The sequence below is a fragment of the Vigna umbellata genome, chromosome 1, assembly GCF_029865625.1.
Source record: "Vigna umbellata cultivar VRB3 chromosome 1, Vumbellata_1.0, whole genome shotgun sequence".
In the NCBI taxonomy this organism is placed as follows: Eukaryota; Viridiplantae; Streptophyta; class Magnoliopsida; order Fabales; family Fabaceae; genus Vigna; species Vigna umbellata.
This window is the reverse complement of record NC_142165.1, coordinates 45,812,400-45,830,889: the sequence shown is the minus strand read 5'-3', so window position 1 is coordinate 45,830,889 and position 18,490 is coordinate 45,812,400. Positions and strand designations below refer to the sequence as shown.

The window sequence follows — 18,490 nt, the reverse complement described above, 5'->3', positions numbered from 1 at the left end:
ATTGCTAAAATGTACCAACTGAAAAACAGGCGTACGCGCGTTAGCAAACCCCACATATATATATATATATATATATATATATATATATATATATATATATACACGCACACACACACACATATACATATATATACACACATATATATATACATATACACACATATATATACACATGTACATATACACACATTTATATACACATGTACATACACACACACACACACATATATATATATATACACACATGTACATACACACACACACACACACACACACACACACACACACATATATATATATATATATATATATATATATATATATATATATATATATATATATATATATATATATACACACACATATATGGGGTTTGTTAATGTGCGTACGCCTGTTTTTCAGTTGATACATTTTAGCAATGTGTATCGGATTTTAGTAGACAAAAATACCTTTATATATCATGGATTTTAAGTTTTAAAGTTGAGGGTATTTTAATAATTTTCATTCTCAAAACTAAAACAAAGAAACCCCAAACTCTTACTCACATCTCTCATTCCTCTCAACCCTTTCTCTTTCATCTCTCTCACTCCAACCTTTTCTCTGTGATCCCTACTCTAGTCACAATTGAAAAAATCATAAACATTTGCGGTTAAACAATTTGCCTTTGTAAAGAGTTAGTCATTGACATATTCACCTTTAGGCAAAGGTTAATTCAAGATTTCTTCAATTTCATCATCTTCACTATCCTCTTTAATTTTATCATCTCTAAAAAAAACTCTCCAGGCCAATTACTAATTCGTTCGGATGTCATTATGTTTGTGAAAATTAGATAAAATTATATACGACAAAAATTATAAAATGAAAACTCATTATAAAATAATTTTTTTTTGTAAGAAATTGTTTAACGAGTGTTTCTGATTTTTTCTAGGCCAATTACCATTTTCGTTGATGTCATTATGCTTGTGAAAATTAGATAAAATTAGATAGACAAAAATTATAAAATGAAAACTCATTATAAAATCATTTTATGTAAGAAATTGTTTAACATCGAGTATTTCTGATTTTTTTAGGTCAATTACTAATTCCTTCTTGTGAAAATTGGATAAAATTACATAAGACAAAAATTATAAAATAAAAACTCATTATATTAAAAAACCATTAACCTTAAAACTTAGAATCTATGATATACACATTACTAAAATTTACCAACTGAAATTACACGCACACAAGCACACGCACACAAGCACACACAAACACACACACCAGTCAAATAAATTGAGAAAGATAGCTACGTTAGCATTCATAGATAATACAGTTGTTCTTATTAAAATAACTGACACAAGGTTCACAATTATAAAATTGTGAAGTATTTTTTAACAACAGCTAAAAGATCTGTGGTTTTTTTATACAAGGAGCTTCAATGAAAAAGAGGTAGTTACACATGCAATAAATAAACGATGGATGGATAAAATCGAAAAAAGTTGTTAACTAGAAGACACATTACTTTATGCATAAATAATTTATTGTGGTATTAATCTTTTTTTCTTGTTTATGTTTTTTTAATTTATTGCATATATTCCAGAAGAATGACGATTTTTTAAAATAGAGAAATAGTGTGCATCATAAAAAGACGGAAAATAATGTAAAAATTGGTGTAGCTTTGGAGATGAAGGAGTAGTCTGAACCAAAATCATTGTTGACGGAGAAAACTATGGATCCCTCACCACCAACATAGTTACTTCCTATATTTCAATTCTCACTCTTGTGCCGGCCAAAAACTCTTTCCATGTAATTCTATCAACCATTTTTTCCCTTTATTCATTTAAATATTTAATTTCTTATATTTTATATCGTTCATTTCCTCATTTTTTTTAAAGTTTGATTTCTTTTTGAGTTTAGTGCTCAGGGATTTCACACCAATTAAAAAAAAACTAAAAACTTACTTTTTCAAAATTTAAAAGGCTAATTCTTTTTTTATTAAATTTAGGGGATATAAGGATATCTGCATAAAAGATTAATAATTTGGTTAGCATATACTTTTATAATTTTTTTATTATTATTGTGTTTAGTTAAGTTTGTACTTATATACTACTACATGGTATATTGTGATCTCTTGTTACGAGGGAAACAGAAATATTGCAGTTTGAGTTCATCGTTAGATATGGGATGCGTTAACTCCACATATTCTCCTGATGGGAACGCTAAGAGAAGGTTCAAACGAAACAAAGAAGATGCAACGAAATCACTGATCCACAACCACAACAAAGACCATTCATCAAACAGGTTGAAAGAAAAGATAGAAAGAGATAATAGTAATAGTGAGGCAAAGGGTGTTGCTAGAAACGATAACAAGAGTGATGAGGTTGGTGAGAATGTTCCTCAGAGATCTCAGGAAAAGAAGAATATTGGTGCACACTCTGAGTTTGTGGAGGGGTGGCCAAAATGGCTAGTTGATAATATCCCACCAAACGTGTTGGATAGCTTGGTTCCCAAGAGTGTTGATTCCTATGAAAAACTTGGAAAGGTAGATATACACTTCTAAATTATAATATCTCTTTTTTCTTCTTAAGTGTGGATTCTTTTGAAAAAGTTATCTATCATTTGCATTATTACATTAATTACACTTTTATCAACTATATATATGCATCAGTATATGATTTTTAAATATTTTACTATAGGATGGAAATAAGAAATTCTGCAACTATTTTATTAGAATAAACTTGATCGTATTTGTTACTTTCTACACAAAAAAGGTAAATAAAAGGTAACGTATCTACATTTCGTTTTCTAAACACAAGTTGCATGTAAGAATCATTGATTAATTAGCTGATAATATTAACAAATTCGTACTATAAGATGCAGCTATGTTTTATTCTAGTATTTATTCAAAACTTTCTTTAAGGCGTTTGATTTCTGTGTTTTGTTTTAATAGAGTTCACATTTCAAAAGCACGTTCGAGTAAATTCGTGTGTGGTTGGATTGAAAGCCAGATCATTATGTAAAGAGAATCTTCATTGTAGTAACTGAATTTTTCATGTTAATTTTAATTGCGATTATTGTAGTAAACTTATATTGGGAGTTATTCAACAACTTTTGTGAGTAGTAATATTTTAATGTTTTAGAAGAGTAAAAGTCAGGATGTTAATGTGATATGTTTTGGATATTAATGATCATTGTTGTATTTTTTTAATAATTGGAGACATTATGACTTGGAGAGGAAAAGAAAAATGTTTGTCCTATAAGTTGTATTGTGCAGTTGACATGAAATACATAGATGAAGTAAATCATTTTATACACAAGAGAGTGATTTTGCTAACAAATTGGTACCAGAGCTAGTTAGCCTGAGTGTCTGAGTGTTTGAGAAAAGATAAAGCTTGAGTGAGATGGCCAACCTTGTAAACAGTGTGTCCTTGTCCCGGTTGACAAAGAAAGCCAACCATGACAACCAGAGTATGCAAATGATGGCTCTTAGTTCCCAAGACATGTGGGATGTAATTAATAATGGGTACCAAGAGCCAACAAACAATGAATAACAGACGGTTGTCCAGGTTGTTAAGATGTGGATGAGTCCGACTTTGAAAAGATAACAAATGTTACATCTTCAAAAGAAGCGTGAGAGATATTGAAGAATGAATATAAAGGGGATGATTGAGTAAAGCAAGTCTGACTTCAAACTCTTAGAGGTGAGTTTGAGAGCTTGAGGATGAAGGAGATGGAGGGCATAGCCAAGTACATAACTCGGGTTAAGACTGTGGCAAATCAGCTTGGCCCATTGGTGTAAAATGAGTGTATAAGAAAAAGAACAACGTTGAAGGAGAAGTTAGCGATATAAAACTCAGCTCGTAGGGAAGGGATACAAGCAAAAGAAAGGAATTACTATGACGAGGTATTCGCCCCAATGACGAGGGTGGAAATAATTCGGCTGCTGATCTCCTTAGCAGCCCAACACAAATGAACGATCTTACATATGAATGTGAAGTTGGCATTTCTCAATGGAGTCCTGGAAGAGGAAATATATATTGAACAACCACTCGACTACATGCGAAAAGGAGAAGAAGAGAAAGTGTCGAGATTAAAGAAGGCATTTTATGGCTTGAAGCAGTCCCCCAAGCATGGAATGAAAGAATTGATACTTATTTTAAGAATAATGGGTATGAGTAATGTTCATATGAACATGCTCTATACATAAAAAAGAATATGAGATATGATGATTGTTGTTCTATACGTTGATGATCTAATCTTCATGGGAAGCAAAACTGAGCTAGTTGAAAAATTCAAAGAGGTGATGAAGAAGGAGTTTGATATGACCTATCTGGGTCTTATGAAGTACTTTCTCGGTCTAGAGGTCATTCAAGGAAATGAAGGCATCTTTGTGTCCTAGGAAAGGTATGCCGAGGAGATTTTGAAGAAATTCAAAATGACAAAATGTAACCTACTTTCCACTCTAATGGAACCCAGTATAAAATTGTCTAAGTATGAAGATGGAGACCGAGTTGATGCGGGAAAATATCAAAGTCTAATTGGAAATCTAAGGTATTTGACAAATACAAGACTAAATTTGATATTAAGTGTTGGGATAACAAGTATTTGGGAGAGGCGAGGTACTCTCACTAGAATGCTCTGAAACGAATACTAAGGCATGTGAGGGGAACAATGTCACTCAACCTATTGTATACCAAGTTGGATGATTGCTGACTTATTGGCTACTATGACAGCTGGTGTGGAGATGTTGATGATCGAAGAGCACGGTAGGATACATTTTTTTCATGGAAAACACGACATTATCTTGTATCACTGTCAACCTGCGAAGTTGAGTACATTGTAGCATCTTGGAGTGTATGTCATGTCGTTTGGCTCAGGAACCTTCTAAGCATGCTGAAGGTGAAGCAAGAGAAGGGGAATGTGATTCGAGTTGATAACATGTCGACCATAGAATTGGCGAAGAACCCGATTAATCATGAGAGCAACAAGCATATTGATGCATTTTGATGTCCGGTTTCACCTCATTCGAGAACAAGTAAAAGAAGGAAGTGTGGAATTAGAACACGTGGGAAGTGAATGCAAGTTGCTGATAAGTTCACAAAGCCATTGCCTATTGTGTTGTTCAATAATTAGGAAGATGGAGATGAAAGGATTTAAGTTTATGGAAGAGATTTGTTAGGATAAACTTAAATTTAGGGTTATTTAATAACTTTTATGAGCATTAATATTTTAATGTTTTACAAGAGTAAAAACCAAGAGGTTAGTGTGTTATGTTTTGGATATTAATGATCATTATAATGCCTGAGTTTTTGTAACAATTGGAGACATTATGGCTTGAAGATGAAAAGCCAAATGTTTGTTTGTAATGTCCAGTTTACATGAAATACACATTCGAAGTAAATCAATTTATTGTTTTTACTAACATTTTGTTTAACAAAAAAGAATTAATTAAGAAACATTATACCACCTCCAACCCAAAATTTCTTGTTGATTATTTTTTCTTCATTCCTGATCTCACTCTATTTATTCTGTGATTTCCAAATCAACGATAGAATTCTTCTGAGGAACAACATTGTTTCTTCATATTCATTGCATGGAAATCTAATGATGCTGTGTTGTATGCAATAGTTTGTGATCACGACCGTTCAAGGATTTGAGAGACTAAAGCAAATTTAAGAATAATGTATTTTGTTTCTTGGAGGCCTAATCAATTCGAATTAAAAAAAAATTGAGTCCTTTTTGTTCTGGAGACCTAAAACAATTAGTATTAAAGATATTGAGGTCTAAAACAAAGACTTTACGTGTTTTGGCCTTGAGTCGGCTCTGTTTGTGATTAGTTGTAGTTGTTTGAAGTTGTGATTTGCGGTTGCAGTTGGGGCATGGAACATATAGCAATGTATACAAAGCCAGAGATAAGGAGAGTGGAAAGATTGTTGCTTTGAAGAAGGTAAGGTTTGACACATCAGACCCTGAAAGCATAAAGTTTATGGCAAGAGAGATAATGATTCTGCAGAAGCTGGATCATCCCAATGTCATCAAACTCAAAGGACTTGCAACATCAAGGATGCAATATAGTCTTTATCTTGTTTTTCGTTACATGCACTCTGATCTTACAAGAATCATCTCTCGTCCTACGGATAAACTCACTGAAGAACAGGTTCCATTTCCATCCAAACTTTAACTTTGATGCATCATGCTATTGTAATTTATGTTGTTGGTATTGTGATTTTTATGCAGATCAAGTGTTATATGCAGCAACTGCTTCTGGGGCTACAGCACTGTCATGAGAGAGGAGTTATGCATAGAGACATTAAACCTTCCAACTTGTTAGTAGATAAAAACGGGGTGCTAAAAATTGCAGATTTTGGACTAGCAAATTCTTTTGCTATAAAACCTGAAGGGCCTTTCACTAATCGAGTGGTGACACTTTGGTATAGAGCTCCTGAACTTCTTTTGGGTTCGACTGATTATGGATATGAAATTGATCTCTGGAGTGCAGGATGCTTGTTGGCTGAGATGTTCCTTGGAAGGCCACTTATGCCTGGGAGAACAGAGGTAAGATTTCACTTGCATTGTAAGAAAATGGTGACATGTTTTAGCTCATATATTCAAGAAATCATAAATCACAATGTTGGATGCAGATTGGATGGTTAAAATATCATTTGCATATTCTAAGTCTGATTTATGGAATATGAATTGTTTGAATTAATGCATGAATGCATTTGGTAGATTCCCAATTAACTAAAGCAACTAATAATACTGGAGATCCTACATCGACTATAAGTGATTGCAAATTTCATCTTAATGGCTGGTTTTATAGGGTTGAGTATTAAACTCATTTTCTTATTATGGTATTAGAATCATAAGAGTCTATCTTGTTTGAGATTTGGACATATTGTGTCATTTACTATCAAACCTTCACGCATGATGTTTTCGATATAAGAGAGTGTGTTAGAAATTTCATATCAATTATAACTAAGACAAGTTTCACCTTTTAGTCGATTTTATAGGATTGAAATAGACTTAAACTTTTTGTGCATGTAGGTTGAACAACTTCACATGATCTTCAAACTTTGTGGTACACCTTCTGCGGATTATTGGTTGAGAAGGAAGCTAACGACGAGCTTATTTCCACCACTACATTACAAAGCTAATTATGATGAAAACTTTAAGGATTTTCCTTCCTCTGCTTCTGCTCTCTTGACTACACTTCTTCATTTAGACTCTCATGCACGTGCCACAGCTGCTTCTGCTCTTCAAAGCCAAGTCAGTTAGTTTTCTCTACCTTGCTTCTTGCATGTGCACTTTGATCAATTTTATTTCATCTACCTTTTTATACTGAATGACTTATACAATAACTCTTAAAAGATGTTAATGTATTTGTCAATTTTCTTAATATTTAAGATGTTAAAGGGAGTCTTTAAAAAATATCTCTAGCTTTTGTGATCATTATACTTTTAGTCAAATTTCAGATCTCTGGGTTTTGGCATTCCCAGAAATAGATAGAGAATAAACTAAATTCACAATTTCTTTTAAATTTGAAGACTAAGTATAAAGATCTTCATCATTAAATTTGCTGCATATATTATTGATTAACAAGATCAAGTCCTGAATTAGTCTCTTGATATTTGCAGTTAGCAAGGATTTTTTATTATATAAATTAATTTTCAAGTCTCATACCTGTATATACTTCAAATTTCCTTATCTAATAAGAACTAATATAATTTCCTATATATTACATCAATTTGTCCTAAAATCTTATTATCTGAAATTGCAATATAATAAGTGATTATCATTGTATATAGTTTTTCAAGTCAAGTCCATTAGCATGCGACGTTTCAGCTTTGACAGTAACATACAAAGACGAGGATGAATCCTCACAAACAAAAAGAAGAAAAAGGTACAATCTATCTATATATGAAATTAAGATGTTATCAGAATTTATGAGATTGGTTGGCCTTATGGTATCATTTATAATTCATTATCAATAGTGCTAGACAACAAGTGTAGAACTAATTATGTGCTCTTGAAATTGATAACTTGTTTTTTCATGACAAACTAAGGCGAAAGGGTCTGAAAAACAAAGGGCATGTAGTTCAAACATGTGCATGCAATATGAACCAATCACTTAACAACAATACTTCTGAACAAAGCAGGAGAGACTCAGAATCATTCAAAGAGGTAAACTTCACAACAGATCCCACTAAACACTTTGATCATGTTGCTAATATTTGTTTCATATACCTTTTTTAACATTTTCTAACAAAAATCATGCTTTAATTTGATTATTTAAGGGACTATTTTGTTATGTATAATGAAGATAGTAAGTCTGAACTCAACTTCAAATTATATCTGTCTTCCTTGTATATGGAAATTTTACAGATAGATATCAGTTACTTTTTTGTAGGTTTGTATATATTTTTTGTTGATCAGTTTTATTTAGTTCACAATCTTAGATTTGTTTCCTTCTTTTGCTTAATAATACTTAATCTAAGTATGCTGCAGATGATTAGTGATGTATAGTGTGATAAATGTGCATACTTACTTTGAAGAGTAAAAAAAAATCAGTGTTTTAGATATTGAGAAACTATTTCTTTCTCAAATCACAATGATAATGATGGTTGTACTATCCATTATAACTTTTATGTGGTTTTGGTTGTGACAACAGAAGAGTGTGGCACAAGACACGAAAGGTGAAGAAATTGGAAAAAGTGAAAGCAACACATGGTCAGTTTTTATGAAGGAGAGGAGTATGAGCATGAATGCATCTTTATCCCCAGTTTTTCTCTCAAGTGTGAGAAAATCCCCTAAAACAGAGGGCCATCCGAATGCTCTTAAGAACATAAGAAACTACACACTCTTACAAGCCTCAATAATTGATATGATCCATCGCAATGAAGGCAATGAAATTGGTCCGTTGCGTAAGTCCTTTTCTGCGTTGGATTTTCGCCTTCCTCCAGACAAGCTATCAAGCCTCTACTCCCAGTTCAGAAATTGAGCCACCACATGTGATTTTCTAATTTCTGTTATAATTCCTGTCGACTTAAGTCTGAATGTTTTCTTGTGTATTTATAATTATTTATATAATTTTTCCCATGATGAAGATAAGCGGACAATCTTTTTTTTCATTATCTGTCTGTCATCGTCTATCTTAAATTTCTCTTTCTCTTCCTACTTTACACTGTTTTTGTAAAAAAAATTAAGTAAATTATGTTGAACATATATACAATCACTACATAAAAAGGTACCTTTTTAAGAAGAAAAATACAGTAATAATAGATATAAAGACGCTCATTAAATGTTCATTTTTTATGACTAACTTCATTTTATCACCCGATAATAATCAGCACCATAACTTCATTAGTGATGAGAAAATGTGACATAATTTATCACAAATGTAAAATATTAATAATATATTTAAGTTTCTTGTACATGTAAAAATCAATTAAACATCTAAAAGGTTGACACGTTTCATATTCACATTATCTTAGAGAGAGTTAACATACAAGGGAAAGCTCTTCATCACTGACGTTCAAAGAAATCGGCACCATTCTCGACATCATCGGTTCTAATGGATCCACTTTGCGCCATTAGAATTCTGTATACCCTCTTTGAACAAACCTCACCTAGCCTTCGGTCACCACCAACCAAACCTTCTGTCATCAAGTCTTTAAGTAAAAACTCCTTCTCATGTTCCTGTGGCAATAAAAGCAGAATCTTATTTTTCCTTCTCATAACTTGTCATCCGTTCTTTCATCAGCAATTATTTGTAAATAAAGCAACTAAAAGATGTCAAACAGATGACATTTCTTAGTGGCCAAATTTACTGCAATCGAATCAAGAAGGTCAAAAGAAAACAAAGTAAATCTTAATAACGCATACCGATTTACTAGGATCCATATAAACACTTAAAAGGGACTTCATGGTTGGGTATTTCTTCCAGATAGCAATAGCAAATCGTGGCTGAACCTTGGGGATAGAAACCAAACCTTTTAACCTGATCATGGAAGTCAAGGTGAGGAATGTAAGGATTGGACAGCAAGAGCTGAGTGAGATATTTATTGCCCAGGCCACATTTACTCAACAATCAAAGAGACTGACTTATAAGTATCGATACTACATAAATGTTTTAGAGCATTGTTGACTGCGTACACTGAACAATAAAAAACCAAATATTTTAGGTCAACCGGATAATATACCAAAACATTTCTTCTACGAAAAATTCAGTATCAAATAAGTGAGTGGAAGAAATGACAAATATATCACATACAAAATAACACAGGCCACCAAGCAGTAATTTCCTTTGGTTTTCGTCTTCTTTTTCTATTTTGTAGATTTGGAAACAACATTTTGATAGAAAAGAGAAACGGATCGCAAAAGTGAGGAACATTTATACTTGATCTTGAATGAATGAAAAAGAAGCTGAAGAATCTCACTATCTAAGTAGGGTCTTCACCTTATATTTAATTTAAGTAATAAACCCCATACAATGCACAAGGCTCCCACCAAACCTATCCGGTGAGGCCATGAGGGTAGATGTACGCAACTTTACCTCCAATAACCTAACTATCGCACCAACGCTCATCCGCAAAGTAATAAAAGAACTCTCTCTCCCAAATTAAAATTAAATAACAAGCTAGTTCATATTCTCCTCTTACCAAAAACATCAAGTCATTAAACATATTAATAGGTTAAAAGACCGCCCTTTTCTAACTAGCTCATTAACCCTTAAAACAAATTTCATCAAACACTAAGCCCATCTGCATATACCCTGTTAGATATATTTTAAGTAACGAAAGATCCCAAGTGTTCCTTATAAAAAATTGTGAACGAGTAACATAATTAAAGAATTCCTTCAATTTGCCCTTCACCATTATCTGCACGGTTATTTAGCTAAACAATTACTTGCCTTTAATCTGACAGCATAGAGTCCAAATGTGAAGTTTGTTATGAAGTCATTTCAATTCAAACAATAGACGCCGTAGCACAAACTACAGGCGCTTAAATTATTACCAACTTGGAAGTCATATCACTTATTACCAATTTCAATCTGTGTCAATATTGTAAATAAATAAAAAAAGAAAACTGAGAAAGAAAGAACAGTGACCATTAATTTGGGTATCTAGACAATCTAACTCTTTAACAAACAAGTTGACAAGATATACAGATATCAAGTACATGAGTAGATAAAAACAAAATCAATCAACGAAAACAAGGTAAGAACTACTGGTAATGAGTATTGAGTAATAGAAATAATCAGGTATTGGTTTCGAAGAATATATGCAATAGAAAAAGATTATTAATCCTTTGAATGATTCAGCCAAATAAATTCTCCTAGTTACTAAAAAAAATTATTAAATTCAATTCACACTTTCTGTTTTAAGTAATTAAATGCTAGCTTTTTCTATGCAATATAACAACGTCAAAATCACTCACCACAAAGATTTCTTTATTAAATTCCGGTCAACACAGTCCTTTGGAATAAGGGCTCCATTTGCATATACAGATAACCGGGTTAACTTCTTTCTGCAGTTTAAACAGACAAAAATTGGTGTAACAGGAAAAACAGATAAATCATACAAGTAAGGAGCATATATTCAGTCTTAAAGAAAACGCAGGCAGGTATTATGTCTTCCAGACACCACCACTTCTTGTACATTTAAGTTGTTCTTGAAAACTGGAAAAGTAAATGCTTTAATGCAAATTTAAAGATAACAGTAAATATTTTAATAAGATAGAAACAGCAAATAATCAGTAGACATATCAAATTCTATCCTTCAATGAATTCTGCATAACTGGTTTTACGTGTAGAAGTATTGCATATAAACTGTTCTCCTTCCAAGATTGACAAGACACCAATTCGATATATGAAATACTGGCATCAAGTACCTGAACTGACATGATGCCAAACTGCATGTCAAACCAGCAACATGTTCAGCCAGTTCAGCCTCATCTACACACAGCCTGGAATGTACTTTGTTGAAATTAGTCGTTAGTTTTGCCAGAACCTACAAGACAATTTAAAATAAAAATGATAGACATGGTTAAAGAAGGTAAGAAATTTAAACATGAACTATTCCTTGTAATTTGATGATGAAAGGGCCAGTTATTCAACCTCCTCGATAGGTGGACGTCTCCAACAACTATTGTTTTCTGGGTTCTTATATTTTTCCTGTTCCCTGGCCAATCATAAAAAAACAAAGTTTCAATAAAATATGATGAAATAAAAAATGTTATACTGCAAGCAACTCAAGTCAATCTTGTATTTAAAATATACGTTGAGAATAGAAAATGAGGTACATTTTCAAGCTTCTCAGTTCACATGCAGGAAAGGCAGGTAAAACAAGTTTCAAATTCCAACTACACTATTTTATGGATAAAATTTCAATAGAAAAGTAACGGTTTACACGAATGTTATTTACAAGTTAAAAAAGTTCACAAGGGTGTAAGTGAATACAGATGGCTGCCTGACCATTTTCTTAATTAGGGCAATAAATGACTATGAATTAGGCAAAATTAAAGTAAATCTAAATGCATGTATACAGTAAAAAAGGAATTAAGTACTAATAACCTTTTTATTACATTATATTCCCTTAATTAGTTTCGGGAGTTTGATTAAAACCAATTAAGTTGTCTGGTCCTCGAGATGAATTAACATTATAATATGCACACACTATATCAACACAGCACACTAAGCAAAACAGAAATGTGACCTATTGATGGTAGAATTGAAGTATTAAGAAAATTGTAATATATCACTCACCTTTTATTAATGTAAGCCAACAACCTATTGGTAAGGTAACAAACTGTATAAGACGGATAAAGACTACGAATGCTAGAGAGTTGATCAAAAAGAGAATCATTCATGACGAGATTACAAAATTTGTCAGCCTCATAAATGAGCAGGACATATGGAATCTCAATTCTTTCAGTAGAAAGCTGCACATGATAAATGAAATTGATATCAGTAGAAAAAAAAATCCTCACAAATATATTCATCAAATTTGGATTTTGGAATATAAAGAAAAAAGTTTTAATCAGATAATAAATATAAGTCCTCACTACGCAGGATTAAAAGTTTATCTATTGAATACTGTAAGGACGTTCACCAACAAGGCAGGGTTGGTTAGATATGGACTTGCCACAACCTTCCCCGCATTAAAAAGGTAGCATATAAAAAAAAAAAAAACCTTAGAGGTGTTTACTTATTATGAGTAATTGAAGTTAAAATAACTTTAGGTAAAAGAGAAACCAACATGGTGCTCATGCCTAGTTTTTGGGCCAGTGTGATTTACTGACTTATGGTTATGTTATGGGAACTTTCAGTTCTTAGGTTGATTGATAATTAGAAAAGTACCTGCAATGGGCATTATGAAGTTGTAGACAAGTGAAAAGAAGCCATAATTCGTTGAGGATAGGAGTTTCAACTTCATCACTCAATTGCATACAACTGGTCATTATCTCCATTTCCAGTACACTTAGGGCAATCCTAGACTTGAAAATGATTGAGAAATGATGAAGGGCTACATAAGTGTATCAAGAGGCTATCTGCAAACAAGGATGACGAACACAGTGCAACAAGGAGGGCTACATAAGTGTATCAAAGCTGAATGGTGAAATAATTAGGGATCACATAGTCCATATTTATAAAAATAGCCATTAAAGACTTGAATTCAACTTGTTCATCTTATTGTGAGAGGAATTGGAATATCTTTGAGCATGTAAGTAATTGTCAATTATCAAATTACTTCATTTTACAGAATTTCATGTAAGAATGTCAAACTAACAATCTTTTTTACAAAATATATGTATTCTAAAGAGAGATGCAGACATGAGCATCAAAAGTTGCAAGAGTTGGTTTATATAAAATACACCCAAGCAATTAAAGAGAGCATTGATAACCATGATCTGACAGATGCCATGGTCTAATGATGTTGATGAAAAAAATTAATGGCTATCAGGAGAAATGGTTAATGAAGATGAGGAAACTGTCCAAGAAGATAAGTTGATGTTCAAAGATTTGACTTGGGGAGCTCCTCCCAAGAAGAAGAAGACGAAAATGAAAGTAAAAAGGAGGAGGAAGAGATTTACAAGAGAGGTGAAATTGATGTATATAAGGAAGAAATGGCCAAAATTCAGCTGAAGAAGGTGATTTTTAAGCTTAAGAGGCCTAATTGTAATCATCAAACAGGTTAAAAGCTTTAAGTATTAATCAAAATATGTTTTATATTTAAGTGTCTATTCTTTATTTTAAAGCGTGTGTGTGTGTGTGTGTGTGTGTGTGTAGAGAGAGAGTAATATAAACCTACTTAGGGTAAAAAAGTGGTCATTGCACTATCACTACAGTGTTTTGGGAGCAGCTGCTCCACGGCATTATCCACTGTCAACTACTATCATACTGATAAGAAAAAACTATTAACTACGATCTATGATAACGTAGAACTTCAAAAAAAAGACAGTGAAATGAAAAGTTTATACAGCAAGCAACTGACATGGATATAGAATAGATAAAAAAAATTATACAGATTATGGGTAGAGAAATACTGAGGGCATTTCTTACCTGTGAAATTTGTTCAGGAACTTTCATAGACCACAAAATGGACCCTGAGATTGGATTTGATGTAATATGGTATGTAAGCCCTTTTTCAGCAAACCTAGTAAGCAGATGTCCTGAAGCAAGGGAATAGTAATTTTGTATGAAGAAAGTCATAACTAAGAAATGCCTAAGTTTTGTTATGTAGTTATGAATTTAGATACGGAAGAGAACATTAGTTTTAAGAGAAAAAGAAACTACGTAGAAATGTTATCATGTACTTTTGTATTCAGATATTAATAACCTACCTCCAATCGAACCTGTTTCAACTACCTTTGCATCAATTTCTGCCACAATGGATTTTATTGCAAACTTCCCCTTTTCCCATTTTTGCTTTTCTTTTTCAATTTTTTTCAGTTCTGCAGCTTCAGCCTTTAGAGCAGCTTTTTTTAACTTCTCTTGCTGAAGAATAAATTTTCATGAGCTATCATATTCTGAATGATATAATTCATAAAATGTAATCAGAGCTATAGACCGAAACACACTTCTTTCTGTAGTTTCTTTTCCTCCATCAGGCGACTTCTTTCTTCTTTTGTCACTTTTGTTTTCCCCACTGCCTTGGTTGTGTTCTTTGAAGGAACTTTGGATTTTTTCATATTTTTGGTGTTCTCCTTCTCCATGTCCATTTTTTCCTGATTACAACAACCATAAAACTCATAAAATAGCATGACATTCTCTAAGATGCATGGAGCAAAACGCAAGTACAGGAAATCAACAGAATACACTTTTTCGTTTGAAGCAAATACAAGTACGATAAACAAACTTCATATTATTGATGAAAGTAAAATAAAGATAAAGAATTAAAAGCATGTGAAAAAACACAACATAGAAAATAATGATAAAATAACTAAACTAACCACTCGTAAAGAAGTTGGATTTGAAAGGTCGTTCCCAAGCATTTCAGTTTGAGTAGCATTTTCATGCGAAATGTGCCTCTCTGTAATTTACAATTACATAAACAAATAAACAAAGCATTCCAGGCAGTGAAGAACAAGTGTAACTGATCAACAAGCATATACCAGAAGAACTTCCAGACCCCATCGAATCTGAAGTCCATCTTGAATCCCTAGCTTCATTTTGATCTCGTTTGCCCACTCCAAAATTTTCTAACTCATTATCCGAATCCAAACATATACGAGGAGAACTTCCTGACCCCAACGAATTTGAAGTCCATCTTGATTCTTTTGGTTCATTTTCATCGGATTCACCTGTTCGACAATTTTCTAACTCGTTATCCGATTCCAAACATACATGAGGACAACTCCCAGATCTCACTGAATTTGATGTCCATCTTGAATCTCTTGGCTCAGTCTCATCCCGTTTGTCCATTCCACAATTTCCCAACGTGTTGCCTGATTCCAATAATACACCAGGAGAACTTCCAGACCGCACTGAATTCGAAATCCCTCTAGAATCTCTCGGTTCAGTCTCATCCCGTTTGCCCATTCCACAATGTTCGGACTCATTATCTGACTCCAAACATATCATTTGACTAATCCCTGAACAACAAACAAACACAATCCAATCTGTTCAGCTCAAAATGTTCGTTCTCACACAACAATGAAAACAAGCAATAAAAAAAACGTGCAGAGAACATACAACAATCATAAAGCACAGAAAGTTCAACTCCACTACAAATCCCAAAGATAAATTAGCACGTCCAAAACAAGTACCCTACCAATGCAAGTCTAAATTATGATTAAATAGTAAATTAATTAGCCTTACAAAACGTAACTGCAGTGCTACATTTTACAACCACTGAAAATGAGTATTGCTCGAGTTCCAGACGAAAACAAATAACGGAAAATGCATCTTGAAAAGAAAGAATGGGGCACAGAAAAGAGAGGGCGATAGAGCTAAAGTGGTAGCAGTGAGAGAAAGTGAATTGACCGGAGATTTTGTTAGGCGAAACCCTAGCGGTAGGAACGGAAGGCATGGTGCATTTGACGATTGCGACCTCGGAACCGAATAGCGCAGACATTGGAGTCTCGGGAACGATAGAAGGGGTGACGGATTTTTTAGGGGTTGGGTCATCTTCGATGACAAAAACGGTGCGGTTTGGGTCCGGTTCGGTTCGGCGTTTCTTTGAACGGAAGGGGAACGGCGTTGAGGGGTCTTCTTCATCAGAAAGGATGATAGGGTCCATTATTGGGTTCGGTTCTGCCACAGTGTCTGGTTGTTTCCGTCTTCGAATAAGCGCGGCATCAGAGTCTCCACGGCGTGTTTGGTTTCCCTGAATATCATATCCTTACTAGAACATTTTTCAAAATGTTAATTTGATGTAGTGTAAAAAAAAATAACAAAAATAAGTCATTAATTCAATATATTAGGAAACTGTGAGAGAAATTTTTCTATAATTAAGTCATTCCATTTTTCTACAGAAATTCTTTAACTTTTTATATTTTAAAAATTTAAATTAATTAAGTTTTACTAAATATATTAATTTAAATAAAATAAATTTGTTGAAAATATAAAGAAAATGAGTTTTCATTTGTTAAAAGCTAGAAGATCTAAATATTTATTTACAAATGAGAAGATTGAGTATCTATTACTTAAAACATACAAGAAGTGTGTATAGTTTAAGATTAATAAGTATTTCAATTTTATTTTAATAAAACTTTACCACTATGTTTGAATTAGGATATGAAGGGGGAAAAAAGGAAAATAAAATGAGAAGTTTTGTATTAAGTACGATGTAACTGTTTGATGCAAAATTAAGAGTGCTTCATTGTTAGCCCAGAAAAGATTTTGTGACTCGTTTGTAATTCTATCAAGTAAAAATTATTATAATATCCATATACTTATGAAGCATTGTTTAATTTAGAATTATAGAAAAAAAATTTAACAATGTTATTCTATTTTTTAATGTAATAAAATTTTATAATAAATTAGGATATAAAGTTGATAATTACTTGAACATATATATATTTATCAAGTATTGTCTTATTTTGGAGTTAATCATAAAGATATATATATATATATATATATATATATATATATATATATATATATATATATATATATTTATGTTTAACAGTGGTATTCAAACTTTTAATAACTTTGTTTTTTTTTTGCAATAGATTAAAATGTGAAAATTAATAATTACATAAGAATACATATAATTATGGATTTTAAAGTTATAGAAAGTTAGTTATTATTTAGAATTACATATAATTATTAGGAATAATATTTAGCAATTGATTTTTTAAAATAATTATTAAAAATAATATTTAGCAATTAATTAAACAAAACTGAAGTTACGTAATTTATTATGTTTTGACTTTGATTAGATTTAGACAATATCATAAATTATGATAAGAACAAAATTGAGCAACTCTACTACACTCTGAAATAGATTTGTGTTTTTAATTAATAATTTAATTCTTATATTTAAATATTTAATTGTTTTTGTTTTATATTTATGTTTTATTCAATTAATTGAGTTGTATATATTAAATTTAAATAGTCTAACTTAAAAACATAGTTATATATATATATATATATATATATATATATATATTAAATTTTAGTAGATAAATTTTAAGTTTTAAAGTTAAAGGTATTTAAATAATTTTTAATTTATTTTTTATTTTAATTTAAAAATAAAAATTATTAAAATACTAAATTTTTTTAATGAATAGAGTTTTTTTTAATTCAAATTTGGTAAACTTTAACAAAGTTAATAAATCTTCATATATATATATATATATATATATATATATATATATATATATATATATATATATATATATATATATATATATATATATATATATTGAAATTAGATAAATCCATTTAACATAATAATCCTATTCATCTACTTATAAATTTCACTTTGAAAGATTTTTTTCTTTTTTTTTGCAGTGTAATCAAGTTGTTTACATTCAAATATTTGAACGAGACAAACTTTTGAAA

General features: G+C 31.7%; 2 protein-coding genes across 2 annotated transcripts; one reads left to right on the top strand and one right to left on the bottom strand.

The window, feature by feature from the left end:
- The first annotated feature begins 2,095 nt into the window (after positions 1–2,095).
- On the top strand, positions 2,096–9,277 carry LOC124848122 (putative serine/threonine-protein kinase At1g54610). Its single transcript, XM_088104633.1, has 7 exons — positions 2,096–2,524; positions 5,855–6,139; positions 6,220–6,537; positions 7,027–7,248; positions 7,788–7,882; positions 8,046–8,163; positions 8,651–9,277. Exons 1-7 carry the CDS (start codon positions 2,096–2,098, stop codon positions 8,978–8,980), a joined length of 1,797 nt encoding a protein of 598 aa, XP_087960759.1. The 3' UTR covers positions 8,981–9,277.
- A 90-nt stretch (positions 9,278–9,367) lies between these two features.
- Positions 9,368–16,831, bottom strand: LOC124848023 (uncharacterized). Its single transcript, XM_047325629.2, has 12 exons — positions 16,466–16,831; positions 15,595–16,074; positions 15,433–15,512; positions 15,061–15,207; positions 14,824–14,977; positions 14,543–14,652; positions 12,746–12,921; positions 12,098–12,161; positions 11,872–11,990; positions 11,419–11,508; positions 9,865–9,979; positions 9,368–9,678 (listed from the first exon to the last, which is right to left on the bottom strand). The coding sequence occupies exons 1-12, from the start codon at positions 16,719–16,721 to the stop codon at positions 9,505–9,507; spliced, it is 1,965 nt and encodes a 654-aa protein (XP_047181585.1). The 5' UTR covers positions 16,722–16,831; the 3' UTR covers positions 9,368–9,504.
- Between the last annotated feature and the right edge of the window lie 1,659 nt (positions 16,832–18,490).

Excerpts from the sequence above, each read along its gene's own strand:
- LOC124848122 (XM_088104633.1), top strand. The coding sequence starts at position 2,096 with ATGGTATATTGTGATCTCTTGTTACGAGGGAAACAGAAATATTGCAGT. Across the intron at positions 2,525-5,854 it reads CCTATGAAAAACTTGGAAAG|TTGGGGCATGGAACATATAG; the intron begins GTAGATATACAC and ends TTGCGGTTGCAG. Across the intron at positions 7,249-7,787 it reads CTTCTGCTCTTCAAAGCCAA|TTTTTCAAGTCAAGTCCATT; the intron begins GTCAGTTAGTTT and ends CATTGTATATAG.
- LOC124848023 (XM_047325629.2), bottom strand. The coding sequence starts at position 16,721 with ATGGACCCTATCATCCTTTCTGATGAAGAAGACCCCTCAACGCCGTTC. Across the intron at positions 15,513-15,594 it reads GGGGTCTGGAAGTTCTTCTG|AGAGGCACATTTCGCATGAA; the intron begins GTATATGCTTGT and ends TGTAAATTACAG. Across the intron at positions 11,991-12,097 it reads GACGTCCACCTATCGAGGAG|GTTCTGGCAAAACTAACGAC; the intron begins GTTGAATAACTG and ends ATTGTCTTGTAG.